Source organism: Aquarana catesbeiana, linkage group LG04 (genome assembly GCF_042186555.1).
Source record: "Aquarana catesbeiana isolate 2022-GZ linkage group LG04, ASM4218655v1, whole genome shotgun sequence".
NCBI lineage: Eukaryota > Metazoa > Chordata > Amphibia > Anura > Ranidae > Aquarana > Aquarana catesbeiana.
In genome coordinates this window covers 63,705,688-63,730,555 of record NC_133327.1, presented here as the reverse complement: position 1 = coordinate 63,730,555, position 24,868 = coordinate 63,705,688, and the positions used below count along the sequence as shown (strand labels likewise).

General features: G+C 43.2%; 1 protein-coding gene across 1 annotated transcript in view; it reads right to left on the bottom strand.

Moving 5' to 3' along the window:
- Positions 1–7,503: 7,503 nt before the first annotated feature.
- LOC141139301 (opsin-5-like) overlaps positions 7,504–24,868 on the bottom strand; it is a 181,743-nt gene continuing 164,378 nt past the window's right edge. Inside the window, exons 5-7 of the mRNA XM_073625281.1 lie at positions 19,008–19,342; positions 14,413–14,639; positions 7,504–9,822 (exon numbers count right to left, since the gene is read on the bottom strand). Of these exons, the coding sequence (XP_073481382.1) occupies positions 9,777–9,822; positions 14,413–14,639; positions 19,008–19,342 (608 nt within the window). The 3' untranslated portion in view covers positions 7,504–9,776. The remainder of the gene's footprint in view (positions 9,823–14,412; positions 14,640–19,007; positions 19,343–24,868) is intronic.

Here is a 24,868-nt window from a genome sequence, read left to right as displayed (position 1 = left end):
GCGAGCCAGGCCTTCTCGTCCACATCAGTGCCTGATCTCACAAATGCACTTCTGGAAGAATGGTCAAACATTCCCATAGACACATTCCTAAACCTTGTGGACAGCTTTCCCAGAAGAGTTGAAGCTGTTATCGCTGCAAAGGGTGGGCCAACTCAATATTGTACCCTACGAACTAAGACTGGGATGCCATTAAAGTTCATGTACATGTAAAGGCAGTCGTCCCAATACTTTTGGTAATATAGAGTATATACAGACTCCTTTTCAACTTTCGTCTTGCACACACTATGCTTCTTTCCTCCTCAGCTTTTGCTGGTTCACTTGAGGGAACATGACAGACTCCTTGTCAGTTCAGTAGCGGCCCATTACAGGCAGGAACTCACATGCAGCAGCAGACTTGCAGAATGTTTGCAAAGAAAGTTGATCTGGAGTCATGCAAAGCGGACTTGCTGCAATTGTGCAACAAACTTGTGAAACCTGGCAAGTCATTTTCAAATATGCAGCTCAATTGCTTGCTGTCTGGGAACTGTTGTAGACAGGTATGTGAATTTGGGGCATGCAGCAAGTGTGGAAGCACAATAAGACCAGAGTGTCCATACAGACATGCTTCCTCTCCACCAATGCACCTGTCGCACAGACAATGCAGCAGCAGGCAGTGGGTATTGGTTATAGAATCTACCTGCTGCCTGCTGTCAATTACAAGGTGGAAGCAAACCTGATGGGGATTTAGTGTCTCAGCTTCTGCGCCAGGTTTTGCTCACTGCAGCATCACTGGTTGCTAGGAAGCTGTCAGTTGTAAAGCCAACAGTGTCCTTAACAACCAATGACAGGGAGAGGGTAACGGTGGCAAATATGTGGCTCTGCTACACTGCATACAGAGACAGGCATTCTGGGACAGGTCATTGGCTTGAAGAAGGAACCAATCAGTAGTTCCGAAACGCGTCCCATTTTGATTACATATTTCCTGTTTGCAGTCCATGCTGGTTGTTGTCCCCTCCCGCTGACGTCATTTCCGGGATTCATGCTCCACGCTGACTCAGACGACGCGATTGCTTCACCAGTGTTCCCAGAGCCTGGGGTGTTCACCTGCTGGTTATCATGGGACCTTCTGCTGCTGCATATCATTATCCCTGGAAAGCTATGATACACTGGGACCTCCTGATGCCGGATCACCTGCTTCATACATCCATGTTATGCCTCTTCCTATCCTTGATTCTGTAAGTGTTTTTAATCTTGTTTGGGGATATTAAAAGTTTTAATTCTGCACTTAGAGGCGCCTTTTTTCTTTTATTTGTTTTCTATTTGAAATTGCTTCCCTCTTTGAGTGCAGCCCTAAGTGTTTGAAGACCACTTCATCCATCCAATAAAGACACTATCTGCCTGGTCCTTCTAAACGCCCTTGACATACGTTTTATCTGGATCCTACCTGCGACTTCAAGAAGAAAGTGTCTTGGACGTAAGTTGACATATCTTGAAGCCTTGAATTAAGAGTTATTGTTATTGCATTATATGCATGTTCTTTATGTCTTTCAGGTCTTCAAGACATCCAGCAAATTACACTGTTGTTATTTGCAGTTGCATCACTACCGTTCTGATGTATATAGTGACATTTACCAATGCAGATGGGGAGTGTGCTGCCCCAAAGGGGCATAAAATTTATATATATTGTTTTCCTAACCATTTTTCTATGGATGTTTATGTTTAGTTTACTCCATCTTGTGACCTTTTGTGGTAATGCACCTATTTGTTATTTCTTTGATTTATGACACACTTCCTTTCTGTGTAATGCTCCACCCGTCTTCCTGTGTAATGCTCCACCCTTCTTCCTGTGTAATGCTCCACCCTTCTTCCTGTGTAATGCTCCACCCTTCTTCCTGTGTTTGTACTTCCTGTGTGATGGAGACAGCTTAACAGGCCACGTGTAACATGGGCACATGTATTCTACATAAGTAAGCTACAGACTGTATCATCTTTTGACCGCATAAATACCACAACCTATTCATCTGTTTGTATCCTGTCATCTGCTGTAAACTGATGTTCAGAATAAAAGCATCCCTGTGGATGGAATCAGTATTTGGTGAGTTCAAGCTATCTGATGAGGATTGTCCTCAGTGATTATATCTTATACAGGCCAGGCATAGAGGTCTCACAAGGGATAGTCGCTTCACAACAATCGGAGTCAGAATAGCACTTTATCTTACAAATAACACACACAATTAATGACATATAATAATTTTATTTACCATCATGGCTTAATCTCCACAAAAGTTTGTAAAATATAAATTACAAATAGATACAAATATAAAGCAATATAATACATAGTCGGTGCTGCTTTTGGCATTTAGGTCTGCATCGTACAGTGTATCATGTGTTTTTTTATGTGTTTTACGTATTTTAGAGGTTTGTATACCTTCTGTAGACATCCATGGACCTTCAAACAATGTATTCCTGCAACTGGAATCCTGGCTGCAGAACTATGGGTTCCATGGCACTGTATCTTCTTTTTAAATAATACATTTAGTAAGACATACTGGGGCTGATTCTGAAAAATGAATACAACTAAAAAAACCAACAACGTTGTCTATGATAAGCAATCAGATCTACCTGGTATTCCATTGTTGCAGACTAGAAAATGAGATTTAACACAAAATACCAAGCAGATTAGAAAACAAATTGCAGCTTTGTATTTATGAATACATGCTTTAAAGTATTTTTGAATACAAGCCATGTAAGTACCTAAATTATCTGGTATCAGCAGTCCATTTACAGCAGAGCTCAGAATGGGAGAGGTAGAAACAGCAGATAGAGCCAATCAGGTGTGCTGCTGTATTCCTGTGATAACAATGGACTCATAGTAGAGAATAAATTCACAGAGCGTTAAAGTGTTACTAAACCCAGTACCTGCATTCACTATATTTGGTCTCCCACAGTACACAGAACATGGAAATGCAATTATTTTAGTAAATATAAACTGCTAAATACCTTTTTTCATCAGCAGTATATAACAAACTAGTGACTTGTATCAGTGTCTGCTTAAGCTTGCATAAGGAGTTTTCATTCTCGCCTGACCCTCTGGACAGTGCTGATTGGCCTTGTGCTGATCACATGCACTCTCCCAAAAAAACAATAAAACTCCCTAGCAATACACACCAAACTGAGCATGTGCAGCCTGACTCCTAATGCATCTGTTCTAACAAGAGATGGGTTGGAGTCAGTTAAAGAAGAGGAGGATCAGAGAAGACAGGATCAAACAGCCTTTATACACAATGCAGATAATTAACTCCTTAGGTTCCACAGTGAGTATAACAAGCATGCTTTACTGCAGTGGTTCTCAACTTCGGTCCTCAGGACCCACTAACAGGCCAGGTTTGCAAGATAACTGAAATACATCACAGGTGATATCATTTGCTGCTCAGTGATTGCAGTATTCTAGTCTGCATCTCCCCCAAGGTAATACTTAAAATCTGGCCTGTTGGTGGGTCCTGAGGACTGGAGTTGAGAACCACTGCTTTACTGCATATACAGACTAATTTTACTGTTGTGGGTTTAGTAACACTTTAAAGAGGAAGTAAACCCTGCGGTAAAAAAAAAGTTTTCCCCTTCCCTGCAAAGTAAAGGCATAATGTGCTAGTCTACATCGCATACTAGCACATTATGTGACACCACAGTCCCCACTGCAGGCCGCATCCATGTTTGCCCCTCTTCCTTCTGGGCCACAGACTGCGGCTATGTGACTTGCCGGAGCCACATGATGTCACGGCACTCGCTCATGAAGAAACGCCAAGGGCGGCCATTCCTTCAGGTCGCATGCGCCAATGACATCATCGGTGCAGTATACAGTAAATATCTCCTTAACGGCACACGTTTAGGAGATATTTACAGTACCTATAGGTAAGCCTTATTCTAGTACTGCAGGGAGGTTTACAACCTCTTTAAGCTTTTCAGTATGATGATCTTCCTTCACAGGCTGACGATGGGTCAAGACCTGTAAGCATAACAACTGCAAGAGATAAAAACAGGCCTCACTCAGGCAGAGATGTGTGGCAGAGCTGTGTATAGCTGAGAAATGGATGGACAGAGATACTAATAATTTCGCACACCTGGCACACCCCCTGTGCACGCCTATGTTGCTCATAGATACTAGATAGATAGTACCAAGTTACTTATCTATGAGCAATGAATAACACTATCTAGTCCTGAACTGGAAGCACAAACAATGTTATCTCTCTTGTGTAAACTACTAGTCCCATGAAATGAACAAAGGCAGACATGTTTGAAGTCTAGCCTGGGGGACAACCATAGCTCACTCCATATATTCAATGAAGACAGCCACGAAGGGACAGGAAGTGTATTATTAACAGGCTCAATGGGTGAAAATAAAGGGAAAAAAGACTGATTAAAAAATAAAGAAAACAAATGCAGCCAACAAAAATAAGGACTAGTAAGGCGCACTATGTTACACTTTAGTTTGGCGGTTTAGATAAGCTTTAATTGCAGTGATAGTAGACAATGGCAATGTGTTTAATGTACTAACTCATAGTAACCTATTCAATTTCAACACTTTATTGCAGTCAGCAGAATAAAAAGTAAACTTGAAACATCTGCAATGGATTCCTGTGTTTTCCTGGTTTATAAAATAAGAGCTGTTGTTGATGTCAGCTTTCCTAGTCTTTTCAGACACACTTCATATCAGGAATATTTTTCTTGCTTTTATACATAAATACCATCTACGTTTACCCTGGTACGTCAAGTTAAAGTGGATCTTCAGTCATTTTTTCAACTTACCATTTATTAAATCTTCTGTCTTTGTTGTTTTAACTTTGGAAAGTAAAACATATTTTTTTGCCAGTAAATACCTTATACAGATTACCTTCTGTTTCTTGTCTGGTAAAAAGCCTAGGCTTATGACATCATGCACAGCTCTTTCTCTCACTCTTGTGAGAGTTTGCCAGGAAGGGAGGGGGGATGAGTCATAAGAGGCCGATGAGAGCTGCAGAGCTGGAGATATGCCTCTGTTTGTCTGTATAAATCCAGGAAGTGAACAGGCAGCAGGTTCAGCTGCCCACAGTTAAAATGATTGAAACCAGACTCAGTGGAGGGAGATTTCTGCAGCATATTTGGCAAGTTCAGAATCACAGTATATATAAAATAATATGCAAATTGGTTGGAGGGAAGCTTCAGAATGGCAAAGGTGTTTTTATTACAAATTATGTGAGCAGACTGCAGTTCCTCTTTATTCAACTGAATAGAATTTGACAGGGCTTTATGTACCTTCTATACATTTCTCTGAGAAAGGAAATTGCTGTGTAGCCAGGAGATGGCTAATATTGCCTGCATTATCAGGAGACACTTTGCATCACTTGTTACAGTGGGACTGTTCCCTCGCAGTGCTCAGCTTGAACTCTATGTCAACACATCCTGAAAACAAAGTGTATAGGACCTAAAAATGGAGCAAATCATTTTGGGACATGTAGTCCAAAGAGCCAGGTTTTGCACTCAAGTTGGGTTGTTGTGGACTTCAAGTACCAGCCGGCTGGAGGAGAGAGAACAAAATGCTGGGAGAGGGAATATAAAGCCTGGGGGAGGATGGGATCGCTCTCTTGGGACCACGGTCAGGATCTGCAAGCAGTGACTCGGGCTGTAGGTTGTGCTGCGGCCGGGTTGCAGCCTGTGCTACAGGGAGAGAGTCATCACAAGCGGTGCATCCGCTGCCAGCCACATCTGATCGTTCAGTGGCAGCCTAGAAGCTGCCCTCATCACATCCACGCCAGATCCAGCTGGACGGTAGGGCGGTGTAACGCATGGTCGAGCGCTGTCCCTTGAGCCAGGTATTGCAGAGGCCTGCTGTGGAGCCCTCATGCCATTCTTCAAAACAGAAGGTCGCTGGGATTTGTAAATGGGCACTTGCCCATTCCTTTTACACCAAAGGACACTGCATGCAGACACCGTTGCCTTATTCACTCCACCAAGCCTGCAAGGGGACCCCTTTGTTACACTTTAATTCACACTTAGAGAATCTAGTGAACATCTTGTTTGCCAGGACACGTTGTGCACATCTCAAATAGCTATCTGAAGACTTAAGCCCCTTTCTGTTCAGAACATTTGGTGCCACAAAGCATCTTATCTGTTAAAATATTGGGACAAGAACCCTATAGTTGTTTGTTTAATGTGAATTTAGAGTTTATACATTACTGGGACTGTGGCCTCAGTGAATTAAAGGGAGAGGTCTGGCGGAAGTCCAGTCATTCCTCTACCCTTTTTTGGCCTGTAGCCATAAACTCTATCCAGGGTTAAAGTCTGCTGGTTTTAGAATCTTAAAGTGCCCTAGTTGTATATTTCCTAATTGGTTTTGCCATTACGTTTTCTAACCCACGTCTTATCTCCTGAATGTTAAAAATTTCCTATTGCTGAATTCATTTGCCAATAATTATTCAAAAAAATACATTTAACTGGTTTACTATATATGTGTGTGTGCCTTTAAGTTCTTTTGTTCACAACAGAAAATGTCAGAACCCAGAGTGTCAGAGGTGTTGGAGGACTTTCAAGGTCAAGGCAACCAGTGGGGTACAGAATCTTTGAGTAGCCCCCACAGGGCAGCGCTACAGATGGATGGTGGAGGTTGAAGTCTGCTGTATGAAACTGGGAAAATTACTGCAGCCTATAGGAATTCTGCCTGTGTCCTTCAGGTACCATAAAGATCTGTTGCAAGAACAGTATTATTGTATATAGGTAATAACACCAGAGACTGTTAATCCAGAGAATAGCCGATTGCATTCAGACAAGCAGATAGGAATATTTTTACTCCTATGGAGCAGACTGGACCATGCTTCATATAAAAAATGTACATGCAGCGCCAAGTCCAAATATCAATATAGAATTATATTCAAAAGTAAATACATAATGGTGCTTTAAGCAATAAAGTCCATTTGGATTATATATATGACAGGAGAGCCCAACACCAGCTTCAGTGTAGAAACAAAGCCCTCGGCACCAGCGTGATCAAGCCAAGCAGCTTACCAGATAATGTGGACTCTCAAATAATAGAGTGGTCACAAAAAGCTTAATGGTGATATATCAAGAGCTCCGTGTCACTCCAGTGAAAGAGAGGGATGGTAACTTTCAGTCAGATCACCAAGGACTTCATCAGTCACCCAGTAGGCAAGTGCACCCGCACATGTGCACCAGACTTAACTTGTGTGATGTCTTCTCTCCCAGGCACAGCCTCCATTACTGTTTGATAAAGTCCTTGGTGATCTGACTGAAGGTTACCATCCCTCTCTTCATTGGAGTGACTCAGAGCTCTGGATATATCATCATTAAGCATCTTGAGACCATTCTATAATTTGAGGGTCCACATTATCTGGTAAGCTGCTTGGCTTGATCACGCTGATGCCAAATGCTTTGTTTCTACACTGAAGCTGGTGTTGGGCTCTCCTGTCATATATATCATCCAAATAGACTTCATTGCTTAAAGCACCATTATGCATTTACTTTTGAATAAAATATGGACATTCTGTATTGATATTTAGACTTAGCGCTGCATGTACACTTTTTATGTTGTTTTGTAAATGAAGATTAAATGGATTATTTGCTGGCTGCTGATTATTATCATTTAACATTTTTTATTAGTTTGGATTTTTTTTTCCCAAATGCAGTTACTATCCATTTTTTCATGCTTCATATTTGTTTTTTTTTGCCTTCCTCTGGGTCAACTATGGGTATAGAATTCTGTATATGGAGGTTTTCTATTCTAGATGTGGCCACCGGCTGACACTTGGGAAAGGTTGGGCCTCTGGACTTATGGCATTTTTGAATAACTTTGCATCTTCAGTAGACAATTTGAGGATCTCCATTTTTTGGCATATATGAGGATATGTCAATGATTAACCTATTAGATAATTTGCTCCTTGTACCTTTGCATCTCCTGTACCTGGTGGACCTTTCTAACACATCATACCTTAGGATTTTCAGTCTTCTGTCCTTTCTGTTTGGGGTCCCCTCCCTCTTACTCCTGTGTCTGCCTGGGAAATGGCTTATACCTGTGCTGACTGATACGTATGCACAATATATGCCATATAACTATTGTGATACCATTATATCCTAAGGAAGAGGACTCAATGTTGATGCAATGGATTTAGTGGAAAGCCTACCTAATATCTACTATGCTATGAAGAAGCATGTAATAATACTGTATTTATAACTTCATCGTATATTATATTGTACCAACCGAGAAAGGTTTTTAAGCTTTCCATATGAACAGTGTTAAGCTATACAGTATCTCACAAAAATGAGTACACCCCTCACATTTTTGTAAATCTTTTCATGTGACAACACTGAAGAAATTACACTTTGTTACAATGTAAAGTAGTGAGTGTACAGCTTGTATAACAGTGTAAATTTGCTGTCCCCTCAAAATAACTCAATACACAACCATTAATGTCTAAACCGCTGGCAACAAAAGTGAGTACACCCCTAAGTGAAAATGTCCAAATTGGGCTCAAAGTGTCAATATTTTGTGTGGCCACTATTATTTTCTAGCACTGCCTTAACTCTCTTGGGCATGAAGTTCCTCAGAGCTTCACATGTTGCCACTGGAGTCCTCTTCCACTTCTCCATGATGACATCTTGGAGCTGGTGGATGTTAAAGACCTTCGCTCCTCCACATTTCGTTTGAGGATGCCCCACAGATGCTCAATAGGGTTTATGTCTGGAGACATGCTTTAAAGACATCACATTTACCCTCCGGAGGGAGGGGGATCTTTCTTTGCTTTAGTATGTCACAGTACATGTTGGCATTCATGGTTCCCTCGAACTGTAGCTCCCCAGTGCCAGCATAGAATGCATTAAGGAAAAAACCTTCTGCCTTTAGAACCACTTTAACTACTCTCTTGCTGCCGCGATCTCGCCTGACTAGACTTTTACTACTCTTGTACCTGCCACCAGCCCTGATCCCTGCCCAGACACCAACCCGCTGCCACATTCCATCCAATCTCCTCAACATAGTCACCTAGCTCCTGCAACCACTTGGTGGGGCAAACCCAAGAGCTGCAACCTGTTAACAATTTAATCTTCCACTCAGCTTAGAGCCCAGTGCTTCACCACAGCCACGCTAACTCCAAAAATAACCTTGAGTTGTCAGTCAGTCATTTTTTGCTTGACCAGGGACTCTTGTAAGCCTCCACTTCTGCTTCAAAATTGGTATGCTGCAGCCCATTAGGAGTTAAAAATGGATAGATATTAACTGCTGAGGAATTTTCACTGGATGGTGGAAGAGCAAGGAGGTCTGCTTAAGCTTCAGATCAAAACTCATGCTGAGTCCAGTCCTTTCCCTATTCTCATAGACAGCAACCCACATGTGCCACAGTACCCTGGGATAGTACATACATCCCGGGGTACTGAACCTCTGTGCAAAAATGGGAACTGCCCTTTGTGCTCACAAATCAGATGTAAACACCAAATACTTACCCTTTACGGAGTAACATTAGTCTGGATACTCTCTGTAAATAACAGATACTCCTAAGAAAAACTTTCGACAAAAGTGTTTTTTTTTCAAAATAAGCCCCATTATAATTACATTTTACAACATAAAAAAGCAACTTTAAAGTGATGGCACAACCTTACAATAAATCATTTTTCTTTACAAATTTGTGTTCATATATAGATCTAATGTACATACATGGGAAAATAAAATAAAATTTTCTTTAAAATACAGGGGTCACCCTGAAATCTCTTGAATAATTTAATAATTACAGTCCATTTTTAAATCTTTCTCTTCTCCTTTAACCTGTTGTTGATTGGACGGATCTTCTGCTTATAGTGTAGACCCTGTAATAAACAAAGAAAAGATTAATAAATAAAGAAAAAAAATAGAACCACAACTGTACTGGGAAGAAAATGAAGCCTGCTGTCGCTGCCTTCTTATTTTGAAAAATGCTAGTTGCCAGGTTGTTATGCTATTTAAAGTCTTTAAAGTGTATGTCAACTCTAAAAATGAACTTCTCTCACCACTCCATTTTGGTCTGTTAAATTTACCATTCAAGAGCTGTCCTGTGTCCTGTGCACACTTCCTGTGTTATCTCAATTATTACTATTATTGGTAATCTCAGGTCTAATTTGGCCTCCAAGTTCTTATTTTGGGACTACAGAGTAATTAGTCTTTATGTTGTGGAGAATAGGATAAGAAAGAGTTTGAGAAGTTTAGAAAAGAGAATTGGCAAGGGATGACATCTCTTAGTTTACAATATACTGTAAGTTATCAGACCACAATAGGAAATTAGCAACTCAATGCATTTCTGCAAGATCAACAGGTATTTTTTGTACTTGCAGGGTCATTAAAGGGATAAAACCTCAGAAAATGCACATGTATTGCAGAGATGTACTCCATATTTTTTTAAGCCGACGTTTAGATGAAAAAAAGAAAATCATTTAAGCTTTAGTCATATCATTTACCTGTAATTAAATAGTCCAAAGCAGTGCAAACAGCTGGATCGTGTAAAAATCTTCGCTGCAGGGATTCCCCGTCCTCTTCCTGTCTCTGAACTTCCAGTGCTGTGATTGGTCTTCAGGCAGAACAGCAGTACAGATGATCTGACAGGGACACACCCCCTCCTTCCTCCTCCTCCTCCATTTCATTGATTATACTGTAACATGATCTGTGAATGGGGATGGAATCCTGTGGCAGATCAGATTTTCCCACACTCAGAGATCATGTTACAGACAGTGTAATCAATAAAATCACTTTTTCAAATGAAAGCGAGGGCAGGAGGGGGCGTGTCCCAGTTGGACTATCTGTACTGCTGTTCTGCCTGAAGACCTGAAGCTGTTAACCATTGCAGTATTTGAAGTTCAATACAGGATACAGTGAAATTTTCTCTATCATCTAGCTGCCTGCACATCATGGGACATACTTCATCACAGGTATGTGATGTGACTAAAGAATAGTATGAATGAATTGTAAACAAGTACTTTATGAGTTGAACCAGATCACTGCCATTATTTGAAAATTATACATTTTGGATAGAGTAAGGCCCCTTTCACACATGCGGACCGTTCAAGTCCGCCTGTCATTTTTTTAGGCGGACCTGAACGGACGCTCCATGCAGGAGCGACGGATGTCAGCGTTGACATATCCGCAGACATCCGTTCTGCTCCGCTAAATTCAGACAGATGGAAACCCTATTTTCCATCTGCCTGGCGGATAAGATTGAGTGAAAACAGACAGGCGGATCCGTTTTCATCCGATCCCCCATAGCTGAGTGTGGAGATCTGACAGGTCCGTCCCTCCACAGTGAGCAGAGACCTGTCATCCGCCGGCTCAGCGGGGATCAACGGATCGATCCCTGCTGAGCAAGCGGAGTCCATGAAAACGGACATCAATGTGTGAAAGGGGCCTAGGGGAGGGTTATAATCCCTGTTAGCAGTGGTGGCTGGTACTCTGGGGGCGCAAACTGAAAAATTCTGAAAAAAACTAATCAATTTCAGCCTTACTATGCCCATCAAATGCAGCCACTATGCCGTCAAATGCAGCCACTGTGCCCCATCAAAAGCAGCCACTGTCTGACCGACACTTACCCCATCTTGGTGGAGAGTCAGGCAGCGGGAGACGGCAGCGAGCTGTGGGACAGGCAGCGGGTCAGGCAACGGCTCCTGTGTCCTCCATGATTCCTGTGCATCTCTTCTTCCCGTCCAATGGGATCACCTGTGCCTTCAGACAATCAGGTGACGGGTATTAGACCTGCGCTTCCTGATTAGCAGAGAGGCGGTTCAGTGTTAGAAAAGCAAATGCTCTGTGCTCCGAGTCCACCTTTTTTGAAGTCTGTTAGAGCCTATGGCTCTAATCGTGTGCTTTAAAAAAAACACCCCCGCCGCTGTAATTCAGGCGCCCGGCATCCGAAAAGGGGCCGGGTGCCTGAATATGGGGTGGCCACGGCAGCCATGGATAGATTCATGCAATGCATGAATCTATCCATTCTACATATAGGGGGTGGCGTGATAGAGGGAGTGGCGCCCATGCGCCCTTAATAGACGGGTCGCCCCTGCCTGTTAGTTCATAGGGAATTTACCTTCACTTCCTGTCCTATTTTCAAACAGGAAGTGAGAGGAAATCCCTGCCAATTAAGGGAAATCCTCGGGTACCCCAAGGCCACCAGAACTAGTGTCCCCGTTGGAAGATTTCCCCTCTATTACTTTTCTGGGGACAATCCAAAGTTTGTGGGGGACAACCCAAAGCAACCTCTGTAGTGGCTGGGTCTTCTTTGAAAGCTGAATGCTATCTCACTGCAACCCAACTGCCCACAATAGAGAGGGTAAATCTGCCTAACGGGGGCACGAACAGCAATAACAACTGACAGGTGTTTAACCGCTTGCCGACCAGCCGCCGTTATTATACTGCGGCAGGTTGACACGATCCCGTGAGCCGTCGTAGCTATCCGTCGGCTCCATTAAGCGGGATAGCAGGCACACGCGCCCGCTGCATCGCGGGGTGCCAATGCTCATGACCGACAGTCATGATGACCACTGACCACGAGCGATCGCAGGCACGAGAGGCAGAACAGGGACGTGTGTGTGTAAACACACAAATCCCTGTTCTGTTCAGTGAGGAGTGACAGATCGTGTGTTCCTAATAGCTAGGAACCACGATCTATCATTTCCTCTAAGTCAGTCCCCTCCCCCTACAGTTAGAAACACACACAGGGAACACAGTTAACCCCTTGATCGCCCCCTAGTGTTAACCCCTTCCCTGCCAGTGACATTTTTACAGTAAACAATGCATTTTTATAGAACTGATCACTGTATAAATGCCAATTGCAGATTTCCGCCATTATAGTAAAAAAAAAAAAAGCAATAATAATAAATGCCATAAATCTATCCCTTATTTTGTAGACGCTATAACTTTTGCACAAACCAATCAACGCTTATTGCAATTTTTTTTTACCAAAAATATGTAGAAGAATACATATCGGCCTAAAATGAGAAAAAAATTAGCTTTTTTTAAAAAAAAAAATGGGGATATTTATTATAGCAAAAAGTACAAAATATTGTGTTTTTTTCAAAATTGTCGCTCTTTCTTGTTTATAGCCCAAAAAATAAAAACCGCAGAGGTGATCAAATACCACCAAAAGAAAGCTCTAATTGTGGGGGGAAAAAAAGAATGTCAATTTTGTTTGGGTGCAGCGTCGCACGACCGTGCAATTGTCAGTTAAAACGACGCAGTGCCGAATCGCAAAAAATGGCCTGGTCATTCAGCAGGCAAATCTTCCAGGGCTGAAGTGGTTAAACTTATCTTCTCTCTGCCTTTAGCTATACTTTAAAACTACAAACTACATACTCACCTAGGTGGATGCAGCATCCTGTGTTACCTCTAAGAGCCCTTTCACACCGGGCTGCCCATAGTGTCGGCGGTAAAACGCCGCTATAGCGGACAAGAAAGGGTTAAAACCGCCCGCAATGCACCGCAATAGCAGCGTTTTGCCGGCGGTATCCCGGCGCTGCCCCATTGATTTCAATGGGGAGCAGTGGTGGAGGAGCGGTAAACACACCACTCCTTCACCGCTCCAAAGAAGCTGCTGGCAGGACTTTTCCTGACGCCCTGCCAGCGCAGCACTCCGGTGTGAAAGCCCTCGGGCTTTCACACTAGAGACAATGCTGCAGCTGTTTGAGGGCGGATTGCAGGCGCTATTTTTAACGCTATAGCGCCTGCAAAACGCCCTTGGTGTGAAAGGGGTCTAAGACTGCGCTTTGATCGCTCAGTTCTCAGTCTTCACTGAGCAGAGAGCCGGTGACTATTAATCACCAACTCTCTGTTCTGCCCCTCCACTGGAGCGGCGGGATGCGTACGGGGTGGGAGCGGCTGGCTGAGCGCTTAGCAGCTTTTATTAGCGTCAAGTGTTTTTTCTGCACAAACTCTGCTGCTCTTAGACGCACTGGGAGTGGGCTTTTTTTCCTGCCACTAAACGCTGCTAAAAGTTTAAAGCTGGCTACACATAATGCAATTTTCTTGTACAATTTTTCTTTAGATTTACCAAAACCATATAATATGAGGTCTAACCTAAACACTTTCAAACTGTATGCAATCAGGCAGGAACTTGCACTACATAGTTGGAGGTAAATCCCCCAAAAAATGGAACAAAAAAAATGATATAATGTGTAGCCAGTATTAGTGTGCGTGGACACATAGGCTAACATGAAGGGGCATTTAGAGGCAGGGAAAAAACGCAGACACCCCTGGAAGCAGCTGTAAAAACGTCCAGTGTGCATGAGGCCTTACGCTTTCCTTGGGAATTAGCGGATCTTATCCAAGAATAATTTTTCGGCTCTCCAGGCCCATTAAAATAAATGTCTTTTATAGACAGTTTAGCATTTAAAACAGGGAATACTGGTGAGTGGTATGATTTGGGTTTATTTGTCACACTGTACCTAGAATTGGATTTTTGCAGCGTCTTGCTGGATCTGAAGCATGGGCATTTGCAGTTGATAACTTGGTAAATGATGGGATTATACATTGCCGCCGATTTTGCCAGCAGAGTTGGTACCACAGAAAATTCAATTGGGACGGAATCCGGATTCCCAAAAGCTGACCAGACTGACACAACAGCATAGGGGATCCATGCAATGAGGAATCCTGCACAGATCAACATCGCCACCTGGTGGTCAAAAGGAGAAGAACATATTTGTACATTTTGTGTTACTTTCAATAGATATTATTATTATAGATAATAGATATTAATATATTGTGACATGTTTATGAAGCACCAAATGGGCCATTTGCTGCTCCTTTGGTACTTTTCTTTCCATAGGAAGAAAAATGCATTTACTGCCACTTTTCACTCCACTCAATATCATTCCCCCTTATTATCTCTTCCTGAATGGGAAACATAAGTATATAGCCATCATTGCGTTCGCAGAGATTACTTTGATACATTAACCATGAGACTTCCGACATTTTTTTTTTCTTTGGACAGAGTAGGAAAAGGTTCAACAAATCTTTGTATGTTTGAGATTTTCATTCTCTAACATCCACTAGCTCTGTGATGTCATCATGGAGGAGTGGAAGAGGACTCCAGTGACAACCTGTGAAGCTCTGGTGAACTCCATGCCCAAGAGGGTTAAGGCAGTGCTGGAAAATAATGGTGGCCACACAAAATATTGACACCTTCGGACCAATTCGGACATTTTCACTTAGGGGTGTACTCACTTTTGTTGCCAGCGGTTTAGACATTAATAGCTGTGTGTTGAGTTAATTTGAGAGGACAGAAAATTTACACTGTTATACAAGCTGTACACTCACTACTTTACATTGTAGCAAAGTGTCAGTTCTTCAGTGTTGTCACATGAAAAGATATACAAAAAATGTGAGGGGCGTACTCACTTTTGTGAGATACTGTATGTACGGAGGACAACATCACTGAAAAGCCTAGGATCCTACAGAGTCCATATACCATAGAGACCAGGGGTGGTTCAACTGCGATTTTAGACCAAACTTAATTGTGCGGCGGTCACAAGACCTGAGGTGAGCAGAATCACACGGGGGGGGGGGGGGGGGGGGGTAGTTTGCAGTCACTGCGGATAAAATTTAAGGGGACTTTTTTGATGAATTATGGATTTTGAGCACTTTTTTCACTTATTTGATTGGGTTTTATTTATATTATTAGCATGTGAGCACTTTATGAAAATAATATTCACTATATGGATCAATATTTTTATTGGTTATATGATTTATTGCACAGGAAGGATTTAGGATTTATTATATTTATATTCTTAGCTCTTGAGCACTTTATGAAAAGAATATTCACTAAATAGATTAATCTTTGTATTTGATTTATTACACAGTAAGGATAATTGGTATAGTGCATTGCGCAGCACATTGTTCTGATTTATAAAATATTGAGCACAACATATGGGAGTGTGAATAGTGCCAGCAGCTGAAATTCCTGCATAGATACATTAAGGCTAATTTATGTGACAAGACATTTTTTCATATTTATAGTAGATGAACCTGTCTGTTACAGGGACCATTTAGCACAGTACATTGTGTTAATTCACTGTAAAATGCACGTTTTACCATGTGTTACAACGAATGCACTGCAACCTGTGTTGCAGTGCATTGTCATTCATTCATTGTCATTCATATCATTCATTTTGAATAGCATCTCAACACACTAACACAGAGCACTGCAGTGCACGTCCTTTCTAAGGCTCCACAGTGACTGACAGCGGCGACCCGTCCATTAGGGGCGCCCGAGCGCTGCCCCCTCTCTCCAGGCCACCCCCCTATATGACTAATGGATAGATTCATGCATAGCTGCCACCCCTATTCAGGCGTCCGGCTCCTTTCAGGAGGCCGGGTGCCTGAACTACGGCAGCGGGGAGTGTTTTTTTGAAGCACCTGATTAGAGCCCTAGGCTCTAATAGGCTTCAAAATATGTGGGCCCGTGGTGCAGAGCATTGCACCATGAGCCCATCCAGGTGTTACAACAGAGAATGAATATTTGCTGTTGTAACACTGATCCTCAATCCGGCCTCTCAGAAGCAGGTGTGAGACCCATTTTTTGATTGGCCGAAAAGAGAAGACTCCTGATTGGCAGCCGAGGAGGAGGGCGGAAATGGAAGCCAGAGCCGTCGCCCGTGGAGAGCAGGAGAATTGGAGATCCGGCACCGAGAGCCTGGGAGAAGCATCGTATAGATGGGGTAAGTGCACCAGTCCCGCCTGCCGACGGATCGACTGATGGGCCGACGGGGGGATTGTTACTGTCCCCCCCCCCCAATGAAGAGTACAACCGGCTGCAACTGGTGACAGATCTGAACGACCTGTGCATTAGATTATGAAAAGCATGGCATGCATCATCTCTGGCACATTGTGGCCCATTTAAATGAATGAGCTTTTTAACACAATGCATGTAAGATATGCAAAAATGCACACTCAACAGTACATTGGTGTGAATGGTGTGAATGGGCTCTTTTTTTTACCGAAGTAAGAAAGGGTTAGAGGCAAGGTTTCATAGCTGTCTGTGTCCTTGTTGAGAGGGATTTTTACTCACTTCTTGCCATGCTATTTCATCTAAGGAAACAGATATCAATTAAAGTCTGACAGTGCTTTTATACAACAACTTTTATGACCACTGGATGGAGCATTGACAGTTCTGTATATGAAAGCATGTTTGGCTGCACTCACATTTTAATGGTTATACTTTTAATAATGCACTTGCTGATAATCATACAACCAAAGTTAATTTTTTTTTTTTGTATAGTTCTGTTCTGCCACGAGTTATGTTTTATGACGCTTTTTTTTTTTTTTACTTGGAAAAGCCTTAAAATACCCATTTCTCATAGTGGAATCGTGCCTTCTGCCCACACACTCCATTGCTCTATGTGGCATAATTAAGTAATGGCCACACCCCACATCATAAGTGTCCAGACACAGTCTTGTGTTACACAATAGAGTACTGGTGGTCAAAAGTACTAGTGGGTGTGTCTGACCAGGTCTGTTAGAATACAAAGTGCAGTGGGCAGGGTGGTCAAACGTTGGTGCCCAATTGGACTGTGCAGCCATATATAGACACCCAGGCACATCTGCTGGAACAGTAAAATGAAGGCAGGACTATGAACACTGAAGTAGACTGAATATCTATTTCTGTGACTTTTTTGGACATTTCAAGCTGAACTTCGGACACAAAAACTTCCAAATAGATTCCCTGATAGCAAAAACGGTTATACATTCTCTTTGTGTGCACCAAATGCTTTTAAAAACTCAGATATCACATTGCGAAAGTAGTGGTGACATCATCACTGTGTTGTACATAGCCAATGCAGAAAGAAGAGCTGTGGGAATGTAATAACATTAATTCCTGAGAGAAAATAGCCTTAAGAACATTCAACCAGAAGAGTTAAAGAACATTCGACCAATAGAGAAAATAGCCCAACACTATAGGCTAAAATATTCAACCAGAAGAGGAAATAATATGAGGGACTGCACTGTACAAATGGCAGAGCTATTCATCCTGAAAAACTGCATGTACATTCCTTATGTGAGAATGGGGGCAAAGCAAATGTTATTAGTCTATTTTCCCTTCAGTTCGAACATTGTTTATTTATAAGTGTAGACTGATTCAGGAATATACCAAATTATTTATTACGGGTACTTGTAAGGTGCCAGTTTACACAGAGTTTTTACATATCTATTGTACATTCACATCAGTCCCTGCCCTCAACTCACATTCACACACTAGGGCCAATTATATAGGATCCAATTAACCTACCAGCAAGTCTTCAGAGTATGAGAGGAAACACACACACAGGCACAGGGAGAACACACACACTCTAGGCAGGTAGTGTCATGGCTGGGATTTGAACCAGCAACCCTAGTGCTGCGAAGGTGGAAGAGCTAACCACTTAGCCACTGTGCTGCCCCACTATGAACACTAGATGGAGCTGATGATCATAGTAAGTTAGTAAGTATTTAAAGCAGAACTTCACCCAAAAGGGGAATTTCGGCTTGTTTGCATCCCCCGCCCCCCCCCTCCCCCTCCACTGCCACGTCCCACGGGGGAGTGGGTAACTGGTTTTGTCAGGTACCTGCTCCCACTTCCGATCAGATGCGCCATGGCTATATGTGCCCCTCCTTCCCCAGCATCTTCTAGGACACATCAAAGTTCCCAGAAGACTAAAGGACCAAAGGAGCCGAAGTGCGGCTTATGCATACAGCAAACAGTAGGAAAGCGGCTGTGAAGCTGCAAGGCTTCACTTCCCATTTCCCTTACTTGAGATTCCAGAGCCTGCGCCCAAAGCCAATTGAAGTATCAATTTGTAGCTGCTGACTTTTAATTTTTTGGGGGGTGACTGGAGCTTCTCTTTAAGTATAATGAATCAGATACTGTAGAGAATAAACTGCTATACAGTTCTGGTTGAATGTTCCTGGTTATTTACTCTACTGGTCGAATGTTCCCATGGCTTTTCCCATGGCTTGTTCCCAGGAATATTAGTGAAAATGAAATTTTCCTTTTTAATGAGATCACCTTGGTCAGCTTGATCTCCAGCGTGTGATTCTTCTGATTTCTGGTATCGTAGACTGCTACTTCCTGAGCAGAAGACTTGACTTTGACGATGATCTTTGCATAGGAGAACACAATGACAACGGTGGGCAGGATAAGGCAAAAGAACATGATGCTGATTACAAAGACCTTCCCTCGCAGAGAAGCCTGTGCCAGCCACCAGTCTAATGTACAGGAGGTTCCAAATGGCTCCGGAGCATAGTTTCCCACTCCCACCAATGGCAGAGTGGCCCAGAAGGATGCATAGAACCAGATAAGGATCAGGCTAATGAAGGCATGCCGTCTTTTTACCCAAGTACCTAAAAAACAGAAACACAAAAAAAAAAAATATATGTGTAGAGAAGTCTTTCTCAACATATTTACCCCAGGGGAACCCCTGAAATAATTTAGGTTTCAGAGAACCTCTGCTATGATTAGGCTATAGGGAACTATTAGGAAAAAAGTCTGGGAAGAATGCCCTACTTACAGTAGTGATTAGAACGCCACCCTAACAGTCAGCTAAAAAGATCATTGGTGTCATTCTGCTGGCTCTGCCAGGTGGGATCGGATCTGGAACCATGCACGTACCATCAAATATGGGGCCAATCAGCCAACTGCTCCAAAAAAACCCTTGCAACCTCAAGAAAAATCCTGGTTGAGAATGGCTATTGTGGAGAATTTATCAGCACGAATGAGACACATTTGCCATGGCATGTAAGCTGAACCAGGAGATGAGAAGCAGAGTGTGATGATCTGGATACAGAGCATATTTGCTTATGAGTTGGCTGGGCACTCCCAGCAGTCAGGCCCTGTAACCCTAGCAGGAAGATCTGTCACTTAGCACTTAGGAAATAATGGCTGCAGGAAGCGATTGACTGGCCTCGTTCATACTGGGCAATTACACTTGTGTCCCATGCAGGGCTGTTTTTTACCGACACGGGGATGCACAGGTGTTGGTGCAGTCCCATTGTTGTCTTCTGGGACGCCGCACTGCACAGACACAGCAGCTGCTCCCGATGTGACATCCTTGAAGGTGTGGGTGCATAGACCCAAATGTACCTGGGCTGATTTCGGGAACATGCACCCACACACCCCCTCACCCAAAGGGATGTCATATTTGGACACAGTGGCCCAATAGACATGAATCGGACTACCCACACGGGGATGCACGGAACACCCCCATGTGGGTAAACATGGTCCTGCACAAGACAAAGATTAAATCATCCTGAGTGAATGAGACCGAATACAAATGGCAGCAGGTGGGGGTGGCCAACGATGTTTGCTAGAATCCTTTAAATATACTGTATGTAACTATCAAGTAGTTACACTTTAAAGATAAACTCTAGCCGGCTAAAGAAAAAAAATTGTAGCTGCTTCCTTCCCCTTTCCAGAGAGTAAGCCTCTAATGTTTGTTTAGTCCAGGCAGCCTTTCTCAAACCTTTTAAACTGAAGGAATCCTTAAAATAAGTTTCTGGTCTCAGGAAATCCCAGCTAATAATTACTATATCTACAGCCTGCCATACATTAGTGTAGTGGTTGGCGGGAAGGATGCTCCTTCTCTTGGTAGTCAAAAGGAAGAATGCCCTCCCTACAGATAGTTAAAAGGATCATTGGTGTCAGTGTTTACATATCTGAGATGCAGAAATTGAACCCCTTCTGGAGGAACCCTGCTGGTTAAATGAATACACATATTAGCCAGCACAACATAGATCTTCTACTGATTACCAGCCGGACACTGGATATATCGCAGACCAATACACATATTCGCCAGCACACCATGGATCTTCTAGCGATTAACAGCTGGCTGCTGGATATATCACAGATCAATACACATATTCAGCAGCACCTGCTACATATGAGCCTTTGATTCAGGAATGAGTGCGATGGGAATATAGACAACCCTGGTGGTTAAAGACTGGTCTAGGAGGTAAGGAACGGACAGAAATAGTTACTGTATTCCTACCTCCTGCATGCTTCCTTCCCAGTGGATGACCAGTTAATCGAAGCTGCTCTCCTTCACCAGTTATGCGGCCACCCTTCATGTACCCTATAGGACCACTGGAGGTGTGTGCTGCACCGTGAGGATGCAGGGGGCTTACTCACAGAGTAGGAGCATAGGAGAGCGGAAGTGGTAAGTATTTCTCACTGTTGAATCTAATCTAGCATTAGAGGCTTACTATTTGCAGTGATGAGGGCTATCAAAACAACTTTTTTTTTTAACGCTGGCCAGAATTCAGTCACAATTGTGCATCTATCTGCCATTAGCTAGGCCATTTTTGTCTGATCCAGAACTGTTTTGCCCTTTTGAATCTTTGTGTTTCCTATGTTCCTGATGTTGTGCATCTAACTTCTTCCTTTGTCATTTTCTCATGGTAGCAAGTTGCTAACATGGCTAGTCTTGCTCCTAGTGTAGTGTGTTTTGGTTTTGCTTCTACACATTATCATTCTCTGCTCCTCAGCCCATACTCCCCCAGCTCTAGGAATGTTTGGCTCATTGTATTGTTCTTTGTGTTCCATATGATCATTCTTGGCCAAGTAGCTCTTTATATACCCACTTTGCACCTTACTAGTCACTGTCTGTCTATCTGTCCATCACTTTCAGCAAGGGCCAACACAACTGTGACTCCATCACAAGAGGCTCTCGGGTTTACCGAATACTCTTGGGTCCTGCCTCTTGCAGAATTTATTTCTCCACTAGTGGGTGACATAACTCCTACTGATTATCTGTACTGCTCACATGGTTCTAACCCCTGCTTTTATATGACTACCTCTCAAAGCAGGGCTTGACAAATTTTCTTTGAATCTAGGAGGCAGCTAAAAAAGTTAGGAGACAGTTTTTTTTTAACCTCTTACCTACTGGTTACTTTCACCCCTTTCCTGCCCAAGCCAATTATCAGCTGTCAGCGCTGTCACACTTTGAATGACAATTGTGCGGTCATGCAACACAGTGGGGGTTATTTACGAAAGGCAAATCCACTTTGCACTACAAGTGCAAACTACAAGTGCAAAGTGCACTTGAAATTGCACTGAAAGTGCACTTGGAAGTGCAGTCGCTGTAAATCTGAGGGGTAGATTTGAAATCAGGGAAGCTCTGCTGATTTTATTATGCAATCATGTGCAAGCTAAAATGCTGTCTTTTATTTTCCTTGCATGTCCCCCTCAGATCTACAGCGACTGCACTTCCAAGTGCACTTTCAGTGCATTTTCAAGTGCACTTTACACTTGTAGTGCAAAGTAGTTTTGCCTTTCGTAAATAACCCCCTGTACCCATATGAAATTTTTATAATTTTGAGACAGATAGAACTTTCTTCTGGTGTTCTTCTGGTATAACCAGTTCCCGACCGGCTCACGCAGATATACTGAGGCACAATGACTCTCCTGGGCGAAATCCTGTATGGGCACGTCCTTCCCCTTAGTGGCAGCCAGAGGGCGCACGCTTGCCGCCGCAGCTGCATGGCCGGGAACGATCGCCGCTAGCCACGCGCGATAGCATGCACGAGCGCCAGCACGGGGATTTGTATGTGTAAATACACAAATCCCTGTGCTGTCAGGGCAGAGTACACATGTTGTTTGTTCCTACTAAATAGGAACAGCGATATGTCTCCTCACCTAGTAAGTCACATCCCCATACAGTAAGAACATACTGAGGGAACACACATTTAAACCCTTGATCACCCCCTAGTATTTTTATAGCACTGATCGCTGTATAAATGTCAATGGTCCCAAAAATGTGTCAAAAGTGTCCGATCTGTCCACCGCAATACCACTACAAATCGCAGATCACCTCCATTACTAGTAAAAAAAAAAAAAAATAATAAAAATGCCATAAATCTTTCCCATAGCATATTTGTAGACGCTATAACTTTTGCGCAAACCAATCAATATACGCTTATTGTGATTTTTTTTTACCAAAAATATGTAGAAGAATACATATCGGCCTAAAATGAGAAAAAAAAAATAGTTTTTTTATATATTTTTGGGGGATATTTATTATAGCAAAAAGTAAAAAATATTGCGTTTTTTTCAAAATTGTCGCTCTTTTTTTGTTTATAGTGCAAAAAATAAAAACCGCAGAGGTGATCAAATACCACCAAAAGAAAGCTCTATTTGTGGGAAAAAAGAACGCAAATTTTGTTTGGGTACAGCGTTGCACGACCGCGCAATTGTCAGTTAAAGCGACGCAGTGCCAAATTGTAAAAAGTGCTCTGGTCAGGAAGGGGGTAAAATCTTCCAGGGCTGAAGTGGCTAAAGCAAACCCATCTCTCCTCCGTGTTTTTTGATTTTATCCCAATTTATACCTTCTAGTAAGGTTTGTAGTTTAGGGAAGTTGGCTCTTTTGAAATTCAGTGTCTTTGTATTCCCCTTATGTTTCCTATTTGTGTGAATTTTACTGAAGCCAATTGACCTGTGATCGCTGTTACCTAAATTGCCCCGTATTTCCACATCTGTGATCAGGTCTGTATTGTTGGTAATCAGTAGATCCAGTAATGTTTTATTTCTAGTTGGTGCGTCTACCATCTGACCCATAAAATTGTCCTGCAAGACATTAAGGAACTGACGAGCCTTAAATGAATGCGCGGTTCCCTCCGCCCAGTCTATGTCTGGATAATTAAAATCCCCCATTATGATAACACTTCGATCCTTGCTGCTAATCCAAATTGGGATAGGAGGTCCACCTCTGCCTCCTCCCTCAGGTTAGGTGGCCTATAGCATACTCCCAGTATTATTTACCCCTTAGCTTCATCCCTTTGGAAATCTACCCATAAGGATTCCACCTCCTCCCTAGCTCCCTTAGTGATGTCATCTCTCACTTGCTTGTACATTATTCTTGATATATAGGCATACCCCTCCTCCTTTTTTACCCTCTCTATCCCTGCGATAAAGGGTATACCCTTGAATGGTTGCCAGCCAATCATGAGAGCTGTTGAACCAGGTTTCTGAATTCCCACAAAAGAAAGCTCTATTTGTACGAAAAAAAGGATGCAAATTTAGTTTGGGTACAGTATGGCATGACCATGCACTTGTCAGTTAAAGCGACGCAGTGCCAAATTGTAATAAGTGCTCTGGTAGGGAAGAGGGTAAAATCTCCCGGGGCTGAAGGGGGGTTTATTTTCTGCTAAATACATGAAAAAATCTTCTTTTTATTTCTTCTTTAACTTGAGCTGTGAGGCTGTACTGATGGGACACTGCTGAGCCTGCAGTGATGGGACACTGCTGAGCCTGCAGTGATGGGGCACTGCTGAGCCTGCAGTGATGGGGCACTGATGAGCCTGCAGTGATGGGGCACTGATGAGCCTGCAGTGATGGGGCACTGATGAGCCTGCAGCAATGGGATACTGATGAGCCTGCAGTAATGGGATACTGATGAGCCTGCAGTGATGGGATACTGATGGGGTTGCAGTGATGGGGCACTGATGAGGCTGCAGTGATTGGACACTGAAGATGCTGCACTGATGGGGCTGCACTGATGGCACACTGATGGGGCTGCACTGATGGAACACTGATGGGCAGTGGTAGGTGGCCACACCGGCTGTCTAGGAAGTAGCGGCTCTTGGGCTGCTCAGACCCGTTTCTGAGTCGCAGTCGGAGCCCGTCCAGGGGGGAACCGGAGCCGAGCGCAGCAGGGGAATACCCTGGGAGGTGGTGTCCGGCTTGGGGCCCTTACTGTGCCCGTTTAGAGCAGCTGGTTCCCGCAGCAGGTTATTTCCCCAGACAGCTCGATGTAGCACCACAGCCAGCGGTAGGGAGGAGAGAGAAGCACAGAGAACACTTCCTACCAGGGTCTCCACCCCACCCTTGTCAGCTCTGCTCCTCCTCTGACCCGCACCTCCTACTACCCTCCAGCT